Source organism: Scatophagus argus, chromosome 12 (assembly GCF_020382885.2).
Source record: "Scatophagus argus isolate fScaArg1 chromosome 12, fScaArg1.pri, whole genome shotgun sequence".
NCBI lineage: Eukaryota > Metazoa > Chordata > Actinopteri > Scatophagidae > Scatophagus > Scatophagus argus.
The window spans coordinates 22794231-22811368 of record NC_058504.1 but is presented as its reverse complement, the minus strand read 5'-3'; the positions used below and the strand labels follow the sequence as shown (position 1 = coordinate 22811368).

The 17138-nt window shown below is 42.4% G+C and overlaps 2 protein-coding genes across 3 annotated transcripts; one reads left to right on the top strand and one right to left on the bottom strand.

Moving 5' to 3' along the window:
- The first annotated feature begins 803 nt into the window (after positions 1 to 803).
- Positions 804 to 6373, top strand: noa1 (nitric oxide associated 1). The gene is made up of 9 exons (XM_046406795.1): positions 804 to 1129; positions 1576 to 2556; positions 3050 to 3214; positions 3303 to 3416; positions 4080 to 4171; positions 4398 to 4529; positions 4884 to 5000; positions 5116 to 5233; positions 5533 to 6373. The coding sequence occupies exons 1-9, from the start codon at positions 907 to 909 to the stop codon at positions 5769 to 5771; spliced, it is 2181 nt and encodes a 726-aa protein (XP_046262751.1). The 5' UTR covers positions 804 to 906; the 3' UTR covers positions 5772 to 6373.
- A 671-nt stretch (positions 6374 to 7044) lies between these two features.
- Positions 7045 to 15652, bottom strand: rest (RE1-silencing transcription factor). 2 transcript variants are annotated; one of them, XM_046406794.1, is made up of 7 exons: positions 15497 to 15652; positions 13782 to 14072; positions 12870 to 13463; positions 12230 to 12390; positions 11872 to 11955; positions 9709 to 11211; positions 7045 to 9624 (listed from the first exon to the last, which is right to left on the bottom strand). In XM_046406794.1, exons 2-7 carry the CDS (start codon positions 14033 to 14035, stop codon positions 9308 to 9310), a joined length of 2913 nt encoding a protein of 970 aa, XP_046262750.1. In that variant the 5' UTR covers positions 14036 to 14072; positions 15497 to 15652; the 3' UTR covers positions 7045 to 9307. The 2 variants fall into 2 exon arrangements, with proteins under 2 accessions (XP_046262750.1, XP_046262749.1); XM_046406793.1 differs by having other exon boundaries at positions 7045 to 11211.
- Between the last annotated feature and the right edge of the window lie 1486 nt (positions 15653 to 17138).

Below are 17138 nucleotides of genomic sequence, written 5' to 3'. Positions count from 1 at the left end.
AGGCCAGTCATGTTGTGGGAGAGGAACTGGACTCTCTGACAGTGGTGTCTGAGAGGAGGATGTTGTCCAAAATAAGAACTATACTGGACTTTCCCTCTCACCCTCTCCACAATGTGCTGATCAGCTACAGGAGCTCGTTCAGTCAGAGACTCTGACTCCCATGATGCACCACAGAGCGACACAGGAAATCATTCCTGCCTGTCGCTATCAAACTATTGAACTGTGCACTTGGACACACATGCTTTTCCCCCAGAAATGTATAAATGCACAGGCACGTGTAAATATCTGATATTTTATACTTTATTTTAGTTTTTATCTTATTTTATATTTTTCATTTTCTTTTTTGGTCAGGAAAAGTGCAAGTGCAATGCTGTACAAAAAAGAATTTCCCCTTGGAGATAAATGAAGGAATTCTGATTCTGATTTTCATATAGATATACATAACAAATATATAGGTATGTACGCATAGATATTTGTTTTTATTTATATATCTTTTAATTTTCTATCCTCAGACTTCTTTTTTTAAAATGTATCATAGAACCTAAAAAGAAAGTTGCATGTTGGATTCCTGAAACAGCTGCAGAGTGAGACCTGCTGTCATCTTTATGTTTCTCAGACGTCTGAACGTCTGTGACGTCACGATGTTTAAACTGTTGTATCTTTGGTCATTGATAATGTATTAATTTATTATATTATTACTTCATCGATTATATGTCCGTGTAAGAAATGGTCTTGTAATTTTGTGGCTAAAATAAATGTGTTTTTGTTTTTTAACGAAACTTGAACATACGACGAGTTTTGCGTCATTTCCGTTCAGGAAGTTGGTCGTTGGCAGCATTGGAGTCTCAAGTGCTCGGAACTGCAAGGTGAGCGCGCTGTATTCAGGTGCGGCTCGGGGAGTTAAACATGTTGAAAGTGTTTCAGGTGAGTCTCCGCAGGGCGCGGTGGGCAGGGCTTTGTTCTCCTGCCCGTTCTCTTCCCGTTACGGCCTGTGCGGGGTCAGTGCCTGGCTCAGAGTCCGCGGTAGGTCGGGGTTTGACGCGGCATCTCCACAGTAGACACGGGAGGAGAGTGAGCTGCACGGTGGACCCGAGCCTGGAGGAGCAGTTCGTATTTGTGGACTGTATAGGTGAGACACTGAGACTGTACAAGTACAAGTACTAAGGTGCTGAGCAGGAGACTAGAAACATACATAAACCTGAATACACACATGTCCTGTGCCTGCCGATTGTTTGCTTAATGAGCTTCTTGAAGAATTTTAATTTGGAGCAGCAGGCGTTTAGTTTAATTATTAGAAACTTTAAAAAACAATTAAAAACAGGACAGCAGAAGCTGTAACAGATTAGTGTGTTATCAGAAAAATATTTTTCTCAGAATGGCAAGTATGATACGACTGTGAAAATTATTGAAGATAATTAAGTAAACGTGGAGGGAGTGTTGACTTTGTATCAACAGGAAATGAAAGGAGAAGCAGATCAGAAAACATGGAGGACCCTGACAGACACAATCACATCAAAGAGAAAAATGAAATAAAAAATATGATTCATTCATCTTCTTCTCTCCTGGTATGTTCAGATGCAGAGGAGGACCACCATCTGGAGGGCAAAGACTTGTCCTCCTCCTCTGCTGCCGCTTCCTCAGAGCACTACAGCTCTCCTTCTCGTCCTCCTCCTCGTGGATCTCCGGCTGATCATCCTCAGGTTGCTCCTCAGAGACGCCTGAGGTCTCTGGAGCGACAGCTGCAGGTGTTGAAGGGTGTGGATCAGCAAGAGGTGGAACCAAACATTCAGTTCCATGATGTTGACTTCCCACTGGATGAGAGCATCAATGCAACAAAGAAGAAGAAGAAAAAGAGGACAACACAGAAAGGTGAACATAAAGTCTTTGGCACGCCGGACGTGAATCAACCGTTCAGTGACACCCACTGCACGGGCTGTGGTGCCGTCCTGCACTGCACCTCCACCGCCGTCCCGGGATACCTTCCCAGTGAGAAGTTCAAGGTGCTGCTACAGGAGGAGCGCCTGAGCAGAGCCACCTGCCAACGGTGCCACCTCCTCACCCACCACCACAAGGCCCTGAACCTCCACATAACCACAGACCAGTACCGCGCCGTGGTGCAGCAGGTACGGCCGCTCAAGGCTCTGGTGCTGCTCATCATCGACCTGCTGGACGTCCCTGACTCCATCATCCCCGACCTGCCCCAGCTGGTGGGGACCAACAAGCACATTGTCGTCCTGGGCAACAAGATCGACCTGCTGCCTGGTGACTCGCCCAACTATCTGCAGCGAATCAAACGGCAACTCTCTCAGTATTGTCACGATGCCGGGTTTGGTAGCCAAGTGACCGACATCCACCTGATCAGCGCTAAGACTGGGTACGGCATCGAGAGTCTGATCTCGAGCCTGCAGAGGTCCTGGAAATATAAGGGTGATGTGTATCTGGTGGGCAGCGCCAACGCCGGGAAGTCAACGCTCTTCAACACGCTGCTCGAGTCTGATTACTGCAAGTGCAAAGCCTCCGACGTCATCCACAAGGCCACCATCTCACCGTGGCCTGGTGAGGACACCAGACTCCATTCACTTTTCTGTCAATTTAATGTTTGTTTGTTTGTTGTCAAACACTCAACGCTCCTGCAGCATGAAGGGAAATATTTTTTGAATGGAATTCAGTCTGATAAACTGCTAAGACTGAAGACATGATTTCATCAGGGGAAATGAGCTCATAAAATAATGAACAACATTCAGATATTTTAGATAAACAAAAGTCAAGTAATTAATTTATAGCAAGACAAATCAATGTTCTGTCTGACTGTCTTTATGAATACCATGAAATTATTTCTGTTATCTATTGATGAACCAATACATAATAATGATATACTACTAATAATAATTTAATAATAATAATAATTTATCATAACCTTTCATTTCTACAGAGTTGTTTTTTTGCACTGATTTAATCCATCACCTGCCATCTGTTCATAATCTGCTCCAACAAGAACAAACTGTGTGACTGTGTGTTTGTTTCTCATCATGTGCTGTGTCACGTTCAGGGACGACTCTGAACCTGCTGAAGTTTCCCATCATCAACCCGACTCCGTACAGGATGTTCAGACGACAGGAACGACTGAGCGAAGCATCGAGACAGACGGAGAGTGAGCTGTCACAGGACGAACTGAAGGCACTGCAGCACTTAAGCAAGCAGGCATACGTAGTGGGTAAATGATGGGGGGCAATGGGAGGACAGTAGACCTGTTCCTGTTCACATGTACACCTACCCATATACTTATTTGTCCACATATTCAGGTCGTGTTGGCAGAACGTTCCTGTCCGACACCATGTACAGACGAAACAAGATCGAGTTTAATCCCGACAGTTTAGCTTTTGGAGAAAACGAAGACGGAGAAAGTGTCACAAAAGGTGAGGAGGACATCTGATTGGCTGAATGATCTCTGATGTCATCAGCTTTAGGTGGAAGAGAACTGAAACATCACATTGAAGGAGGATACATGCGATTTAGGGGAGAGTCTATCGGCTGTGTTTTCCCTCATTTTTTTATTATTTAAAATGTTTTCCTCATCTAATTAATTACGGAAATGATCCTGGATGATGAAACCATCCTACAAGGCTCTGGTTGTTCATGTCTCTAAATACTACAATACCCATGAGCCTCAGCTGCTTTTGTGATGGACAGGTCAATTAGAGAGACAGGATAGTGACTTTAAAACACATTTCCACAGTTACTGAATTCAACCAAAACTGATTGAGAAATATTCAGCTAACTGCTAATGTGAAGCTCTGTGAGTGGTGGAGTAGTGAAATCTTGGGAAACTTGGGAATTGTAGTTGACTTCTGCTTCTCACAGCTTTAATGTTTTCTCACGGTTTGTTTTATTCACAACTTGCTAATGAAGCACTGCAGTGTCTGCAATTCTGCGTGAGCCAAATGATGCTGTTGACGTGTGGTGATGAGGAGATAGGACACCAGGTCTTCCTGTGCTTTTGTTTGAGTGGGAAAACAAGAAATCCACCTGAGCAACACATTTAAAACCTGCTGACCTTTGACCTCTGTGTGACCTCTCAGCTCCCAGCAGGTCACCTGATGAGTTCACCTTCAACGAGCTGAAAGATGCTCACTGGCTGTTCGACACACCGGGAATCATGAAGGAGAAGGATGTGAGATGCAAATACTTATTATTCTGTCTGCTTTATATATTTCAAACTACTACTACTGCTACTGCTAATAATAATAATCACATAGAACATGTACAACTTAATTCGATAAATTTAAGACCCCGTGAGCAATCAGCTGTGAGCTCTTGTGCTGTTTGATTTCCTTATCTCTCTCTTCCTGTTTGTCTGCATATCTCCATCTGTCACTCGCCATGTCTGTCTTTCTCAGATCCTCAGCCTTTTGACAGACCAGGAAGTGATGTCAGTGGTTCCCTCTCAGGCCATCGTCCCTCGGACGTTTGTGCTGAAGCCCGGTATGAGTCTGTTTCTGGGAGCTCTGGCCAGGATCGACTTTTTGCAGGTCAGAACTTCAACACACACCACACAAAAATCTGTTAATATTAGCTATTAGAATTTCTTTTAAAGTCACCAAATGTCTACTCTGTGTCCACATCTTCTGTTAGCAAGCTGCTCAAATGCAAAGTGTTCAGGTGGTCTCCTGAGTGAAATCAGGTTTTATTTGCTTATCGGTGCATTTAACTGTTACTGTAAGCATGTTACTGTTGAAAATGTTAAAATGTTATTTGCTTGTGTTAGTGTTGTTGAGGCAGCTGCAGTGTCAGTTGATATGGTAGTGATACAGATAGCAGCAATGCATTTCAGCCTCACTTAGTGTGGTTTATTTATTGATGGCCAGCTGTTGTCTTCCCCACAGGGAGAGAAGTCCTGCTGGTTTTCGGTCGTGGCCTCCGGCCGAGTCCCGGTTCACATCACCAGTTTGGAAAAGGCCGACAGTGTTTATGAGAAGCACGCGGGACATGTCCTGCTGGGGGTGAGACTCTTTCACCTGTGGTCACATGTTCACAGTCAGCTGTATGAACAGACTATAGAAGACACTGAAGTAGACATCATGAGTCATACTGATGCACTTGTGGTGGTGTGTTCAGGTTCCTATGGGAGGGTCAGAGCGTATGAAGGAGTTTCCAGCACTGGCTCCACAGGAGTTCAGGTTGGAGGGTCGAGGTTACCTGGAGGCTGTTGCTGACATCAAACTGTCATCTGCAGGTAAACACCTGACTGATAATCAGTAGACATGCTTTCTTAGATATTGGATGTCCCAAATATAATGGAACTAGATGGCAATTTGCAAGGTGCTCAAAGCATCCAAAAAAATACATTTGAAAAACTCAACAGCAATGTCTCTATCCAGAAATCATGAATCCTTAGACCTCCTTAGGTAATCCACAGACCTCGTTGTGAGTAGTTTCATATAGGAACTATTTTCTTTCTGCGTCACCGCGCGGGAAGAAGAAGGCATCTACTCATGGACCTGCAAACAGACTTGTGTTTGTGTGTCTCCGCAGGTTGGGTGGCTGTGACGGCAGCAGAAGGTGAGAAGGTGTTGTTAAGGGTTCATGGTCCGGAGGCAGCAGCTTACAGTCTGAGGATGCCACCGCTGCTTCCTCACATTGTCTCTCTGAAAGGAAAACGCATCCGAAAGTCTGCCGCATACAAAACCACGAAAGCGATGGGGCTGCTGGACAGTGGACTGTCAGCCAGCGGAACCGAGAGTCTGCAGGTGAAGAAGAAGAAGAAGAAATGAAGTGTGGTGCCTTCAGACAGGTGGACAGTCAGAGCTACAGGTGGGAGGAGGGTTTCTACAGGGACATATGACTGTCCCGCTGCAGAGGACGCAGACAGATAGACAGTGGTGGTCTGAATGAACACAAAGTGTCACGGCAGTGATACTTTGTGTACATACATGCAGTATGTATATACAACTACTGCATTAGAAAATTGCGCCTTGGACTTTGACCTTCAAGCTTATACATCCGCTGCAGTCCATAGCAGGACATTTGAAATAAATGTGAGCCTTAGAGAGGACACGTGAGTTAGCCTCCATCGTACAAAGGATTGTGGGTCAGAAAAGCCAGAAAAAAGCAAGACAAGAACAAAGCAAAATGCTGCTGGATGCAGTAGACACTGTAGTACTTTTGGCATACTGCATGTCACATACTACGTGTTGGAACATACTGAATCATTTTCTGACATATTAAATCGTATGGTAGTATGTGTATTTGAATGCAGCAGTGGAACCTGCTGTGACAGACATATTTTAAAGAACGTAAACACGTTTTTGTATACGTGTTTATTTTCTTCCGTTTCTTCTGCATTTGAAGCAGCACATTAAAATCTGAACGTGTTTACTGTTTTGAATGAGTTCTATAGTTTTCTGCATTTGCCACACTGACACAGAGAAACAAATCTGATGTGCTGATTTTGGAAATCTTTATTTAAAAAAGGAGCAAAGTTTATGATGTGATACAGATTAAACTCAAAGTGAAATAACACCTCACTGTGTTAGTATGTGAGGAGAAGAAAGAGCTTCAGAGAGTCTACACTTGTGATTTACATGGAGGTTAAATTAGTTTCCATTAGTACAGTCGGGTTGTTAAAGGAAGATAAGCTCATTACCCATCCTGTTGCTTGGCAACAGCTAACGGGAAGAAGACTCATTGATCTGTTCATGTCCTTAAAAATAAACATGGTGTTATTTTGGCTTTCTTATCAACTAATGACAACACTGTCAGAGTTTACTGTAATGAAGCAATATGTCATTTTTAATATTTACAGTCATGGGTGTTGAAGGCACTGAGACTAAAGAATATTTTTTAGTTGAATAAATTTCATTTTAGAAATGAAACAATTAGTTGACCTTCCAACTAACTGAACTCCTTTGGGACATCGAAGGACAAAATGATCAATAAATTTATCAAAATAAATGAAGATAAATGAAAATAAAAAGTTACAGCCTCAGTTGGTTTTAGTCAAGTCACAAAAAGTTATAACAAAAAGCTAAAAAAAAAAAACCCCCACCATTTTTATGCTTTAATGTTTACCTAATTTATGTCACTGCATTGTGGTTACAGATACACATTAACATACAATACAATAGTATATAAGCACATAGAAAACAATGGAAGGATGTTACTGCCATGAAAATATAAACGTCTGATGTTCTCACAATTATGTTTTGGCAATTTTTTTTTTTGTTGTTCAAACTTATGACGCACTGATTCCCAGTGTTTAATTTCTTTTCATGTCCTGCTGGTGGACAGCAGAAACAGATCAGACTCAGGAACATCAACATGAGTGCTTCACACACACACACACACACACACACACACACACACACACAAGCTCCACTTACACTTTGGCTTTTCAACTAAAAGGAATATTGCACAGAATTATTTACAAGGAAACAAACCAGAAACACCAGTACGTTTAGACTGATGGTCTGTCAGCACAGAAAATGTGGTTCTAAATTTGGAATGAAGAAATAAAATGTGATGGATTACAATAGTCAGGTTTAACCGATCAGATACAGTGTCCCCACTGTGCATGAATGGTGTCAGAGTTGAAAGTCAACAAATATTCACACTGTACATGTTGCCAGGAAAACGTTTCTATAAAGCCACATTACAGCACAGAAACCAAACAGGCGATCGTCTACTTGTAAGACAAACGTGCACTTCTTCAACTATCCATCCAAAAACAAACAAAATCTATCAGAACAACTTTCACTTCACCAGTTACTCTCAAAGATAAAAGATAAAACTGATTGTCAAAAGCACTGAATGTTTTTAAAAATGGGAAAGCAACTTGTCATAAAAATGAGTATTTGGACAAACCACCTTTTGAACTACACACAGTACATTACAACAACCCCAGCAGTTTGTGACAGAGTGAAAGGTTCCTGACTGACTGCCTTACACCCAGTCATGTTAGACAGTGTGAACTAAGGGTGCTCCGATCAATCAGTTAACAGTACGTACATGTACTGAAGTACTTCGGCTGAGTGGATTTTGGAAGTAAATGTACTTTTGAATTTGTACATTTGACCAAACTTGTGTCAGGGATGAAAGTAAGCAGATACAAGCAGTGACCAGTGACCAACCAAATTCTGCCTTACTAAATTCTGTGTCCTATTTATTTTTTATTAATTCTGTTCTTTACAGATTCTTTATATTTCCTCACCATTTCAGTGGCGTTTCATTACGCCAATAACCACAGATGATGATGAAGTAAAAACACAATGTTGTTTATCTGTGACAAGAGCACCCTTAGTTTAAACATTTTCAGAAGTGGCATGAAATTAAACGAAATGAAGTCAACATCCTGCTGAAAGATCTGTGGTCATGAAATCTTTGATTCTTTTGACTGACAAAAATGGTCTACACAAGAAAGAAAAAACGTCCACCTACATGTAGTACACAAAGTCATAAAGTCAACAGAACAGAAGGTTTGTTTGATCTGAATAAAAAAACTTTATGAATAAAACGTTTTGTTTTATGTAAGAACATGATCAATTCCTGATACACAGGCTGGACATTAGAGAGCTGCCACTTAGCAAAGCAGACCTGATAAAACCAGACCTGCATGCAGGTTTACTTGAGTCCTTGAACCAAACAGAACCTGAGGACTGTTCTCTGGAAGGACACTAGATGGCAACACAAGAAAACTGGCAACATCATCAGATTTTCACTAGTTCAACAATTGAGAAGAGCATTTTAGATCAGAATATCAGATCTGGTGACATCTGACATCATCCATTGGTGCGCTAATACTAAAACTGTGTAATAACTCCAGTTGATGTCAGATTTAGACAAAATGGGAAGACATTTAACAAAAAAAGGTGCAGTGGATCAAGGCTTCATGTACCAAATTTGGTGTGACCTGGAAATTCTATTGGTGAGATAAAAGAGTTTTCCAAAACTGACACTGTTCAATCAAAAGATCAAACTCATACAGCTGCAAAAAGAACAATAAAAATCAGCAACTGAAAGGTTCCAAAAAGCTATTTTGACCTCAATTTGGTCTCTCAAACTCAGCTGGAAAAAGTGAGCTTAGCATCTTTCACAAAACACTGATAGTGCTGGTGCTTAGACCTCCTTCTTATGAGGACTACAGAGAGTTTATATAACCGTCCCTTAGAGTACAGGCACTTGTGTATTGATATGGACCACCAGTATCAAGAGACAGTTGGTAATAATCAGCTAACGTGTTAGAGACTGAGCGCCAGAATCCAAAGCTTATGCAACGAGATGTACGCATACTGTGCTGCATGGATACAGATCCCTATTTCTGTCCTTTGTTTGTGTTATCCATGTAGTAGACGTTGACGAGATGGCGGTTCAGGTGGCGGCGATACTCCATCTCCAAAGGGAATGTACGGTCACAGAAGATGCACAAGTGACTCTTCAGCTCAGTCGGTGTTGGGATCTCTTCAGTGGGCGTTTCAGGGTCGTTGGCCATCTTACCTGACCCGGCGCCATTGCCATTGAGGCCAGAGTCGTCGCTGCCTTCAGAGGCACTGTCACTGATGTCACTTCCCCCTTCATGGCTGCTGTGGATGCCCTCATCGTCCTCTGGATCAGTGGGTTTGCTGCGCTGGCCTGGAAGCACCAGAGGAGGTGGAGATGTGGGTTTAAGAAAAGTTGGAGGAGGGCAGTCTTCAGCTGGAGATGGAGTGTCCTCACCTGAGCTGCAGGTGGGTGAAACTTCCATCTTTTCTGGGGGTTTGTTCGGAACCTTTTCTGGTACTACTGGAGTTGTTTGATCCGTAGAAGGATTCTTCTGTGCCGAACTGTTTTCAGTCGGTTGGAACTCTGGGATTATGGTTAGTTTTGGGTTGTCTGGCTGAGAGGATTCTTCTGGAGTGTCTGTGGGTGAACTGTTGATGGAAGCTTTCTTGTCTTTAACCGGAACCACGGCTTGCTGAAGGCCTGTGGCTTTCTTGCTGGTGCTCCTGGTCTTCTTCTGCTTCACGGGGGTTGTCCCACTGGACCTGTGTGGCATCTGAGTAGTGTCGTTTATCTTTTGAGTATTTTCTGAAGTGGGTTTCAACTGCAGCATCTCTGCAGTAGTGGCTTTTGGTCGCCTGGTTTTGGATGGAGTCTCAGACGAGGATTTTCTAGAAAGATCAAGGGCCTCTGCTGCTTTCCTCTTTGCAGGTTTTTCTTTGACCACTTTTTCTTTTTGAATTTTCTCAGAGCTCTCCAGTTTCTGCGGAGCTTCCTCAACATGTTCTGGTATTTTTTCTGACTTCTTCAATCCAGACTTCCTGAGCTTACTGAGGCTTTTGTTCTCTTTTCCACTGACATCATTCTTTTGATGTTCTTTCCCATTCTCCAGCTGCAACTTTGCTTCCTTGTTCTCAGCTTTTTGCCTCTCCTCTCTTTCCTCCTCCGATCTTTGTTGATCGGGTTGCTGCATTTGGTCTTCGGATTCAGTTACTTCCACTTGATTGCGGGCAGTTGTTTTCTCTGCCGGGTGTTTCTTGACTCGTCTCTTTGCCTTGTTGGCTGGATTTACAGCAGGTGTCACTGTCTCTGTTTGGATTTCTTTAACAGGTGCATTCTCCAGGAGATTCTCCTTGACCTTTTCAACCTTCTTTTGCCTTGTTGTGACCTTTTTCTCTGGTTCCTTCGCTTTTGGTATTTTTTCCTTCTCTGAAGTGACATTGGCTTTCTTCTGAATTTTGTCAGGCACTTCACTGTGCAATGGCTGGCTGATGCTGGGCCGGCTGCTCTTTCTGATTGACAGATTGATTGGACTTGCTTCCATACCCTCGTCCGCGTCACCACTGTCCTCGTCCATGTCGAAGTCCTCGACATTGGATGAATTGTCACTCTTGTTTGCTCTGGAGTTTTCCTCTGTGCCATCAGGACCAGGTTTTTTGACACGCAGTTTGACCTTGGAGATGTCCATGGAGACGTTGCAGCCGGAGTGCCTGGACTTGATGTGGTACTGCAGGTTACATTTCTTGGAGGCGGCATACTTGCAGAGAGGGCAGAGGAACTGACGAGGGTTAAGGTGGAGTTCAACATGCTTCTTGAAGTTGCTGCGGTCTGCAGTCTTGTACTCGCAGTATGGGCAGGAGAGAGGTTTGGGGCCATTGTGGACCTGCCGGGCATGGCGGGTCACCTCATGCTGGTTGGCTGCCAGGTAATTACAACTCTCACACTTGAAAGGACGCTCTCCTGCACACAAGAAGGTTAGAAGATGTCAAAATACCGCAGTGCACAATGTGACAGCGCACAGGCAAGACACCAAAGGGTTTCATGCAGCAAGGGAGTCTGACTGATACATCTGAGGAACTATCAGCTGATATCAATAAATGTCACACTGGACTCTGGGAAATTCTGTATTTTTCATAGTTCTTTCACATTCACAAAGACTAAACAATTAATCCACTAATTGTGAAAATTATTGGAAGATCATCTAATTTCATAGAGACCATGTAACACTCACTAACAGTCTAAAATCTCTCATGCAGGAAGTTTCACACCAGAACAGATAAACCTGAAAACACAGGTGTGGTTCCAGCCTGATCTGCTCTGGTGTGAACACCTCAGACAGGAGCACAACACAACACAGAAGGTCACAGCATGTGGATGCTAATGCTAATCACTTTACCATGTCAATCCCACATCGAGTGCTTAAGTGAGAGCAACACAAACATGTTTACAGAGTGAAAACAAGAAAAAACACAATTATAACAATCTTTTAGTCATAATCCTCTACTATAACTACTACTGTACTAGCTTTACTGTTTATTTTAACTTTTACAATATTTTTTTTGAGTCACATCTACAAATGAAGGGTTTTTTCCAGCAAAGGAACAATTGTGGACAACTGACCGGAGTGAGTCCTCATGTGTCGGGTCAGGTGGGTCTTCTGTGAACTGGAGTAGTCACAGTACAGACACTGGAAAGGACGAACACCTGAACAACAGAAAAAAAGTCTGTCAGTTTTATCATCTGCTTGGTTGATTGATTGAGGTGTAGAGATTTCCTGCCATTAACTGAAACATTGGACAGATTTTCTGTTGGTGGCGCTGATGACTGACTGAGTACATTTACATGCACATCAGTGTCCTGGTTTTGATCTTATTTAGGATATGTGGAGCATGGGAAATCTGGTCGTTCACATGATTCTAACAGTATCCAGGTATCCCACCTGTGTGTGTGTGTGTGTGTGTGTGTGTGTGTATCCTACCTGTGTGTGTCCTGATGTGTTGGATGTAGTTGCTCTTGCGGTCAGAGAAGTAGGAGCACTGACTGCAGGTGTGCAGTTTGCTGGGAAAGTGATTCCTCAGGTGTTTCCTCCAGTGGTACTGACTGACGGTGGTGTATGGACACAGAGTGCACTTAAACACCCTGCAGACACACAACAGCACACACACATGCACACATATTAAATTATCGATTATATTTTGCAAATCACATGCTGAACATTCACAGGATCCAGATGCATATAAAAAAATAATAATAAAAAAAAATAATTATATATATATTTTCCCAACATTTTTGTGTTAAATGTTTGTAACTCATTTGGATGTGGCTAACACTGTCTTTTATCTGAACATCACATTAACTCATCACACCATTCACATTAACCCCAGGGGTGTGTTGTCGCCCCTGTGACCAATCATTTTAAATGTCAATATATCAGCTGTTGTCAGCAAAGCTTCTTGCTAAAGCTCACTGTGTGTCTCACTGAGCTCCAACAAACACATCTCCTTCCTCATTTGTTGAAAAAAAAGAAAGAAGAAGTCATTTGAATGCCGCTTTGCGTATTTGCTGACAGTCTACATCCCTTCTTTTGTTGGTGTGTTTCTGTGGTGATCCTGTAGTACCTGTGGTCGTCGCCCTCCTTGCTGTGATGTTTCAGATGGGCGATGTAATGGTCGTATCTGTTGGTGTTGTAGCCGCATCGCTCACACCTGATGAGTCCTTTGATATCACCTGCTGTCACTGCGGCCTCCCCGCTGTTCTCCACATCCCCACCTGCCGGTACCTGGGACTCTGCTGTTTCCCCCTCCCTGCCCTTGGTCCTGCTCCTGCCTTCCACCCGATTCACCACCATCATCTTGCTAATGCCGTGAGTGCTGAGATGTTCGACAAACTCCTGCTCATTCTGAGCCTGAAAGTGACATGGTTTACAGTGGAAAGGTTTCTTCTTCTTGGTGGTGGCCTCGGTGGTGGTGGTGGCAGTGGCGGCGGGAGCAGTGGCGGCAGTGTCTTTGTGTTTTGTATCCTTCTCAGGTGTTTTTGTGCTGGCAGAGGAGTGGGGCTGACTACTCCGAGACAAATCTTCAGCTTTGTCCCCATCGGTCTCCTCTCGCTCCTCCTCGCCATTTCCTACAACCACAGCGTTGAAGCCCGGGCCCGGAGACTCAGGGTACTCAATGATACAGAACTCTCTGTGGTTCTGGTTGTCGTAGCTGTACCTGATCAGACACACAGGTGAGTTAACACACAGGAAAGACAGCCATTATGTTTAAATCACTGAAGACAAAGTGAATCAAACATGCTATGTCAAACAACTGTAACCTAATTTAATGTGATTGATGATATGTATCTGCTGGACAAACTGATTTAAGATTTGGTCACTTATTTCAGAGTTATTACATTACTTTTCTGGCTAGACTAGAAAACTATTTCTTTCCACGTCACACCGAACAGACCACACCTGTGTGACTGTACCACCTGTTCAAATAGCACAATGACCTTTTTACTTAAAATACAATGCAGCAACATTGGGAGACCTGATGATGCTCTCGTCGTCGCTGTCCGAGTAGCTGCATCCCACCGTCTTCAGCTCCATCATCTCCTTCTCGTCTGCCGCACTGCCATCGCCACCACCACCTTCAGCCGCCGTCACCGCTGCCACGTTGGCCAGCATCACCAGCTGAGGGGCGGGCAGTGAGTTCCCAGGCATGTCACTGAGACTCTGGCTTTCCTCCGTTAGAGGCACACCGACAGGAAACATCTCCACCGAAAACACTGTCTCATCAGCCATGCTGAGTTCAGCTTTTCACCTCCACAAGGACGAGAAGCTGCAGAGACACCACAGTATTCATTATCGTGCACACGGCTGGAGTGACACAGCATGCAAACACATTTGTGTAGTTTTTACTTTTGTGAAAATGGTTGTGCGCAATTATACTTTTTTAACGATACACCAGTCTAATATTAAAACAGTGTTAAAAAATTCAGATAATAACGCATTAGTGTAAAAATTTGTGGCCCAACTGAACATCAAAGACATAGATGTGCTTGATGTAATTGTGCAGCAAAAGTTACATTGCAAACTGAAATGAAAGGGACCTCCAGGTGCCCAAACACCTGAATCAGGGCCTATCCCTCAGTATTTTGTGCTCACATTGGCATTTATTACTAACTGCACTTCTGTTTACTATACAACTGCAATCTATATATATATATCCATATGTTTTAAACCTCTCTGGTCAACTGTTCAGAGATGAATTATATGTAGCACACCGTGTTGTGGAATCTCTCAGCAGAATGAAAATGTGTCTGTCGGCCATTTTGAAACAGCACCACAACTTAGTCGACAGCGCCGTGGGGGAAAAACACGTTCAGGACTTCCTCTGTAAAACACCAACTTTAACTAAGTACAACGAAAAGGCAGTTCTAAGACTTTGAATCTCATCGTTTTGCGGTGAAAAAAAATCCAAACTTCGCCTTAGTTTGATTGCCAAATGTTAGAAGATGCAAAAGGGAAGTAACAGGACCTTTTTCGTACAACGTAACAAAAAACTCAAATCAAAGAGTTTACAACATCTTACCGATTAAATCTTAAGAATAGTTAAACTTGAAATAAAAGTTTGGAATATTACTACGAGCTAACGTTTTTTTTTTTTTTTATCTCTGATGGAGTAAAATTAAATCCACTTTAGCGTCGAGAGGTGTTACTACTCTGTGATTATCTCAATCTTAAAAGCGCTTCACGTCTTTCTGGGGATTAAAACATCAACACATTTCTAAAACAATCCGATCTGTTACTGCGATATCTACTGATGTAAGTTTTAAAATAAAGCCAGACATTTCTGCTGTGCGTTCTGTTCACTTTCAGCGTAGTAGGATATAAAATCGTGGTTGTGCTTTTCAGCTTCTGTCAGTGTTTCAGAAAACTTGGTTTGCGGAAGCGCAGTTCGAATCAAACAGTGGCGTTTTGATTTACGTGTTTTAAGTTGCTATAAAATATATGATTTTTGTGCAGTTTTTAACAATGAAGTAAAAGTAACGTGCTGGGTCGATGTGTTTCAAGTTTGTTGATAGTGTCGGAGTGTTAGCCATGGTCCTGATCAGCCCCGGACAGCGCCTTCTTCACCAACTCACAGCCTCCATTTTCCTCCAAACTGCCAACAACTTCCCAGCTGCTCTGCCCTGACTAACAACTAGTCAGCAGCTTCACTGTACTGACCGACATTTTATGCCAAACAGCACTGAAACTCACCGACTCTTTAGTGCCAAACTTTACTCAAGTTTCCTTCACTTTTTCCAGCGTTGTGACTTTTTTCTTCGACGAGCAGCGCAGAAAGAAAAGTGCAGCAGAAGTTTCCGCACATTCCTCCACAGCCAGTTACGTACGACGGGTGACGTCATCACGTCACCCCCCGAGCTGGAACTGTAAGTTTTTGAAACTCAAGGAGGAGTAAATTCAATAAATCAAGATATTAAAATGTTTAATCAGTGTAGAAAACAGTCCTTAAATTGTGTGTATTTATCATATTCAGAATTATATTTATAGTAGGTCTGTGTATAGTGGCACATTTTCATTACAAATTCGAGTCTTTTCACGCCATTTATACTTTTACTCCTCTACATTTCAGAGGACAATTTTGTGCTTTTTTCCAGGCAGGCCTCTGAGGAATGAAGCTGGGGCACAAGGGTAAACACAATTACTGACAGGATTTCTAACACGAAGAAACAAATCATAAACTATGAGAGACGTGATTTTTGTCCGTTGTGATTGCCATAGCATTTCTATTTCCAAGTGTGAAATTCTTAGCTCCAGAATGAGCCTGCTCTCCTTGTTGTTTTATTTTTTAAAAAAAATGAAAAAGCTGAGATATAATATTTATTGTAGTTGTTTCAAGTTTCTAAAGGACAGCACCACCTATGATTACAATGACCTTTTCACAAATAGAGCAAGCAGCAGAAAAAGCTGTAATCATTTTCTCTGTAGTCACTGTCAACAGTACATTCTGTTCATAATTTTATCTAGCAGTGCAACCTTAAGAAACTCTGAATATTTATTAAAGAAAAATCCTGTTTTCATAAAACCTATTGTTAATGAGGTGATTCTTACAGTCCTCCAGTATATCAGTTTTTATGAATTTGTGTAGTATGTCTCCTTCCAAATGTTGTTGAAGCAGCATACAAACTACAATGTTTGGTTCTGTTCGTATCTTTTTTTTCTGCTACTCCACTGTCTCCCACTGAAAAATGTTCCTTTCTTTCCTCCATGGTCAGAGTTCAGGGTCTGCTGCAGAACCCTGAAGCAGGCTGGGGAAAAAAATGCACTGATCAGGGATGCTTTCCCCACATTTCAGTTAGCTCTAACTTTTCAGTTCAAACCCTCAGCTCATTAGCCTTGGATCAAATGAACACTTGATGAGAGATGAAGGAAAAGGTGTGAAGCCTTGTCTTTTTCTGATGACATCGGTTCGAGGAACTAACCAGATATGAAATAAGAGCTACTGTGAACATTCTCTATGTTTAAAATACTGACATTATAAAACTATCTTGGCCACATGATTAAAACCGACATGTATGGAGCTCACAGAAAAGGTGAATACAATGAACACAGTTTATGCATCAATATAATCCTCTGTACAACTGTTACTTTCCAGGATAATTTAACCCACATTTCAAACTGAATCAGATTCTTTGAATAATGTTTAGAGTTTCTGTGCCGTTTTATCCTTTACTTTTAATTTAGGTTCAACTTATCCTCCATGTGTGTCCACAGAACTAAATGAACACTGTGTAAGTACTATAAACCTGTATATAGAGAGCTTTCACCACACCCTCGGGTCTTCTTTTTAAGTATAGATGACAAATGTCTCAGTGACAACAGCTGAGCAAGAACTTGA

Bases quoted from the DNA above. Each gene is read 5' to 3' on its own strand.
- noa1 (XM_046406795.1), top strand. From the start codon at position 907: ATGTTGAAAGTGTTTCAGGTGAGTCTCCGCAGGGCGCGGTGGGCAGGG. The intron at 5,001-5,115 runs GTGAGACTCTTT...TGGTGTGTTCAG, and splicing joins CGGGACATGTCCTGCTGGGG to GTTCCTATGGGAGGGTCAGA. The intron at 5,234-5,532 runs GTAAACACCTGA...GTGTCTCCGCAG, and splicing joins CATCAAACTGTCATCTGCAG to GTTGGGTGGCTGTGACGGCA.
- rest (XM_046406793.1), bottom strand. From the start codon at position 14,035: ATGGCTGATGAGACAGTGTTTTCGGTGGAGATGTTTCCTGTCGGTGTG. The intron at 12,391-12,869 runs GTACTACAGGAT...GTGTGTCTGCAG, and splicing joins AAGGAGGGCGACGACCACAG to GGTGTTTAAGTGCACTCTGT. The intron at 11,956-12,229 runs GTAGGATACACA...TCTGTTGTTCAG, and splicing joins ACACATCAGGACACACACAG to GTGTTCGTCCTTTCCAGTGT.